Source organism: Sciurus vulgaris (genome assembly GCF_902686455.1).
Source record: "Sciurus vulgaris genome assembly, chromosome: 3".
NCBI lineage: Eukaryota > Metazoa > Chordata > Mammalia > Rodentia > Sciuridae > Sciurus > Sciurus vulgaris.
Window position 1 is genome coordinate 20,400,936 of NC_136463.1, and position 5,338 is coordinate 20,406,273.

The window sequence follows — 5,338 nt, forward strand, 5'->3', positions numbered from 1 at the left end:
TCAGAGCCCAAACCCCTAACCCTCACCATCTCATCCAGATAACCATCTATCCAAAAAAACAAGTCTGATCACTTCACTCTGCTTCAAATCCCTGGCAGCTCCTCACATCCTCAGAGTGTAGTCCTGGTTCCCTTGGCTGTGCAGCCACCTCATGGACCTTTCCAGGCTTGTCTTTTGCTCTTGCTGTCAGGGGAGCCTCACCATGCCATGCTCATTCTCTTCTCCACATTTGCACCTGCTGTTCCCTCTGCCCAGAGACTTTCCTAACCCTTCCCCACCTGGCAAACTTCAACCCTGAAGACCTGGCTCAGGACGAGGACCTCTTGCAGCAACCAGTTCTTACATAGACGTCCCTTCCCCCTTCACCAAGGCACTTTCACACCTAAGGTTCCTCTCCTCCCCACTGGACTGGCCTTCAGAAACTCAAAGACTGGTTCAGTCTTCCTAAGTCCACGTGACCCATGGGGTGTCATGTGCATTTGCTTAATGCCTAGAGAGGAATGGGCTATGAATGAAGGTAGGATTCCGGCAGATTGGGAGGGTAAGGTCTGTGTTCTTTCCCAATATGTCTGGGAGAATTGGCTGGGATTAGGGCTGGGGGAGGAGGGGAGGTCAGGGATGGTTTCTGGGGGATAATGTCACTGAAAAGAGGCCAGTGGGACCAGAGCCAGGGAAGGAATACAGGACAATCTGAAACCAGACTCCAGAGAAAACAGACCAGCACTGTCCTTCCGGACAACAAGTGCTCTGGCCATTCTCTCCACTGGTGTTCCTTCTCTAGTGGATAGTGTGGGGGTGACCCCAAACTCACAGCTGATGCTCCCCTATAAACATTAAGGAGGTCAGGATGGAATGTAGAATCCCTGCCTTTAGGGAGACCCCAGAATCAAATAAGTAACTTTTAGGGAAACTTTATACAGGGTCAACTTACGTAACATGGAGGCTCTTGATGCCCTCCCAACCCTGTGACCCCCATCATAGGCTCCAAGTCATGGGTGGAGATGGTGAGCAAGAGGCCTGCACCACTTAGTAGGACCCCCTCCATGTTAGTGGCAGCCCCAACTGGGCTAAGTAATGCTAAGTAATTGCACAAGTCCACTCCAAGACACCCCCCCAATGGCCCGAGGATTGTCTGCCTCATTAACTGGAATAAAGAGTCCCGAGATACCTCATTCCCCGACCTCTGGCTCCTAAAAGGACACATCTGATTCAACTCAATGACCTTTTCCTCTGCTCCACCTATGGGCATGGACAGGAAAGTCCCCCGCAGTGATTGACTTTCCCTCTTTGCTGCTAGAGACTAGGAGATTGTTTTTTGAGAAAGCAACGAAACTAAAGCCACAGCCGTTTTCCATGGACATGGGCTTTATTTGGGGACTGTTGAGGGAAGGTGGGTGGGAGCTAGGATCAGTGGGCTGATGGGGGAAGGGCTTCTCCTCGCTTTATAATGTAGTGCATGTTGCCTGGAGGTTAGAATGTGTGAGAACAGCTGTAGAAGTGAGAGGAGAGAAAAAAAAAATCATAAAATGGACACTTTCCTTAGGGAAGAAAGACAGGACTAGGAGGATATAAGGACCAGGGGTGGGGAGGGAAGGTACCCTTTATATAGGGTCTCAACCAAACTCATTGCTTGATGCCATCTTCCCTAATGCCCACCTGCCCTATCCCAGTTCATGCCCCACATGCCCATCCTGTTAGCTCCCTCAACTTCCAGAGGAAAGGAGGGGGGATAAAGATGTGGGGAATGGTAACATCCTTCTGCCCTCCAGCTCTCTTGACCAGGAAAACGTCTCAGTCTACCTGTCCTGACCTCCCAGCCAGGGTCAGGAGGTCAGGAAGCCCGGGTGCAGGCAGGGGAACAATTGTGCCCCTCACCACCCCTCCTCACACTCCCCATCACAGCCCCTCACATGAGGTTGCAGCTCTTGGCACGATCTTTGTGTATCTCGCCCTCATTCCCTCGGTCTGGCCGTCCTGACAGCTGAGTGGACCGCTGCAGTCCCCGGCGTGAGTCAGTACGGCGTAGCTGCCTATGGCCACGGCCAAGGGAGGCCACTGTGGCCACATGGAAGACATCCCTGACGCTGCGCTCAGAGGACCGGGAGGAACACTCAACGTAGGACACAGCCCCCACCTGCTTGGCCAGCACAGTGCCCTGGAAAAGAAGTGCAGAGAGGAAAGTTATAGGACTTAGACTGCAGCTCAGCAAAGGGCATGGATGCTGTGGGCTGAGGTTGCAGGTCAGTGCTGGGGGGAGGGTCAAGGGTCAGAGGCCAGGGCAAAATGATGAGCCAGGTAGGATGTTTCAGAGGCAGAAAGGGGCAGAGGTGAGAGGTTTAGGATTAGGTTAGAGGTCGAAGTCCCACCTGCTCATGTGTAACAGGGATAAGTCTCTGCTTGGACAGCTCCCTCAGTGTGGCCAGGTCCGTCCGCATGTCCAGTTTACAGCCAACCAGTACAACCTTGGCATTGGGGCAAAACTCCTGAGTCTCCCCCTGCCACTATTTTGAAGAAGAAAATAGTTATGAAGGGATAAAGGAAGGCACAGGGAGAACCCCTGCTCCACACCGGTGGATGCCCTTCCTCACAGCATGCAAAAACCAGGTATCCCTCTGGACTCCCCCATGTGAGAAAGGACCTGGGAATGTTGGGCTTGGGTTGATAGCACAATTAGTATCATGGAAGGAGAGAGTGAAGAGGGCTGGATGGGGCTGTGGGGATGGGGCCCTCCTCTGCCCTCAAGGGCCAAGAAGCGTCTGCCAGCCTGGAACCTTACCAACCCCACCCTCCCTTGACTGGGACCTGGTGCTGCTAGCTGACTTCAGTTCATTCACCATGGGCTTTTCTCATGGAATTTGGAGCCTGAAGAAGAGGCCTCAGAGCTATCCTGAGCTTCAGGATCAGCGTTCCCATTACCTTCATCTGGGGCTCCCAAACCCAAGAAGGTGGGGAAAGCAGGTAGGGAATCCCTGACTACTTCTCTCTGCTCTCCCCATATTCTCCAGCTATTGTTCTCAGCTGTGAGGACTGATTTTCAGGAAGGGACAGGGTAGGAGAGTAGAGAGGGGTGAGAGCTTCACCCACTATCCAGGTGATGGCCAAGCCCTAGCTATCACTTCTTCCTCAGGACCATACTGTCTAGTCCCCTCAGTCTAGCTACGCTGCTTCCCCAGGCTCCCACCTTCTTAAGGACACTGTCCAGTGTTTCTGGCCGACTAATGTCAAAGCAGATGAGCACAGCATCGGAATCAGGATAGGCCAGAGGCCGCACGTTATCATAGTAAGAGGAACCTGAGGGAAGACAGTGAAGGGACAGACAAGGGGCCTAGGTGAGTGGCAGGCCTGGGAGGGAATGGGAGACTTGAGAAATTTTGGTTAAAGGATACTGGGAGCAGAAAATGGAAAACAGCAATCATTAATATCCATCACAGAATTCTGGTATTTCTCCAAGGAGGGTAGCAAGCAGAGGGGAAGTGAGATGGTGGGAAACATCTCTGGGTTTCTCTAAGAGTAATAATTCTTTTCCTTCCACCCACCCCTAATTACTGGGAACTGAACCCAGGGGTGCTCTACTATGGGGCTTGATCCTCAGCCCTTTTTATTTTGAGACAAGGTCTAAGTTACCAAGGCTGGCCTCAAATTTGTTATCTTCCTGTCTCAAGCTCCTGAGTAGCTGGGATTATAGGCATGTGCCACTGCACCCATCTAACAGTAATAATTCTTAATCGTTTTGAGTTTCAGACCCCTTTGAGAAGCTCAGGAAACCTATCAGCATTCTCACAAAATTCTCAATGTACTTTCTAGGCTTGTTTTGTCACACTTTTTTTTTTTTGCAGTGGAACCCAGGGCCTCCCACATGCTAGGCAAGTGCTCTACCACTGAGCTATACATTAACCCTTGACAGTCATCTTCTAAAGCCTTCCAGGGAACTGTGCTAAAATAAAAACCGTTCCCATTTTGTGGGGAAGGTGAGGAGCAGGGGCAGGGAAAGGGCTCTTCCATTCTCTTGGGAATGGATCTCAAATTTCTCTAGTTCAGCTCAGAGAAATCACTTCCCTTTATCCCCAGAAGAAATTCTAAGCATATCTCCTATGCTTAGTTCCTAAGAACACTTGTTCCAAAATAAGAGCCAACTTTCCTAGGTAGGCAGAAGGTAGCTAAGAGACTTGGATATTAGGCTTTCTCCTTCAGGACACCGTTTCTGTTAGGCTGGGCAAGCTGTGTCTCAGTTTCCCTGACTTTAAGCAGAAATTTGATATTCCTTTCTCCTAGAATTGGATGGATGGGCTGGGATGACCTGGAATCTAAGGATCTATTCAAGGGAGAGGTCAGGGTGGGGGCCTCAGAAGTCAGGGTGACCCGAGGGACTTGGCTACCTGAAGTATCCCACATGTTGAGCTCAATGCGGCGTTTGTCGATCTCGAAGCTGGCGGTGTAGTTCTCAAACACGGTGGGGACATAACTCTGCAGATACGGATGGGTCAAGATGAAATTCTCTCTCCAATCCTCACCCCAGACAAATGCCCTCCTCCCTTTCACACCGGCTCCAGCCCAGTCCCTGGACAGAAGTTGGTCTGGGGTTGGGCAAAGGGGAAATCCCGGGAGCTGCTGTCGCTACCGAATCTCTGGTAGGCTTCCAGACCCCTTCCGGATCCCTTCAGCCCTTAGTTCTCTTCTCAGATACCCAGAACCCTGACATCCCCCCACCACCACTGCGCGCCCTCACGGATCCTCTGGTTCTCCCAAACCCCATCCATCTCGCTATGATCCCTAATTCCTTCCATTCCAATCCTCTGCAGTCCTTTCAGAGCCCCCAACGTCTCCTCCCCCTCTCCAAGTCCCTCTCTCTTGTCCCTGGTTACCTTGGCACCCGTTTTCATCCGTCCCTCGGGCCCCTGTCATCCATCCCCGGCGGCCTTAGAGCCCCCCTCTCAAAAAGCCAGATTCCTTACCCCAGGGTAGGCGTCCTTGGCGAACACCTGCAGCAGCGCCGTCTTGCCGCACTCTGCGTCCCCCACCACCACGATCTTGCAGCGGCCGCTCTGCCCCTCCATAGTCCCGGCTACGCGCCGGCCCCCCACGCCGCCCCCCTCTTGGGCCGCGCCGCCGCCTCTACCGCCACCTCCCCCGCCGCTGCAGCTGCAGCCGCCCGGGCCGCCGACACCGGCATCTCGCGGGCCCGCGCGGAGCCCCCGCCCGGGGCTGCGGCCCCCTCCGCCCCGCCCCTAGCCTGGGGGCCGCGCCCCCAGCCCCGCCTCCCGCCCGCGCATTCGAGGGGCGGGGCCCAGAGGATCTGGGAGGAGCCTGGGGAACCCGGGTCCCAGAGTTAGATTCTGGA

At 53.6% G+C, this 5,338-nt stretch overlaps 1 protein-coding gene across 2 annotated transcripts; it reads right to left on the reverse strand.

The window, feature by feature from the left end:
* RND2 (Rho family GTPase 2) lies at positions 1 to 5,150 on the reverse strand. Of its 2 annotated transcripts, XM_079135222.1 has the most exons (6): positions 4,953 to 5,150; positions 4,377 to 4,464; positions 3,182 to 3,291; positions 2,367 to 2,501; positions 1,911 to 2,155; positions 1 to 1,489 (listed from the first exon to the last, which is right to left on the reverse strand). In XM_079135222.1, the coding sequence occupies exons 1-6, from the start codon at positions 5,052 to 5,054 to the stop codon at positions 1,471 to 1,473; spliced, it is 699 nt and encodes a 232-aa protein (XP_078991348.1). In that variant the 5' UTR covers positions 5,055 to 5,150; the 3' UTR covers positions 1 to 1,470. The 2 variants fall into 2 exon arrangements, with proteins under 2 accessions (XP_078991348.1, XP_078991349.1); XM_079135223.1 differs by having other exon boundaries at positions 1 to 2,155; positions 4,953 to 5,148.
* Between the last annotated feature and the right edge of the window lie 188 nt (positions 5,151 to 5,338).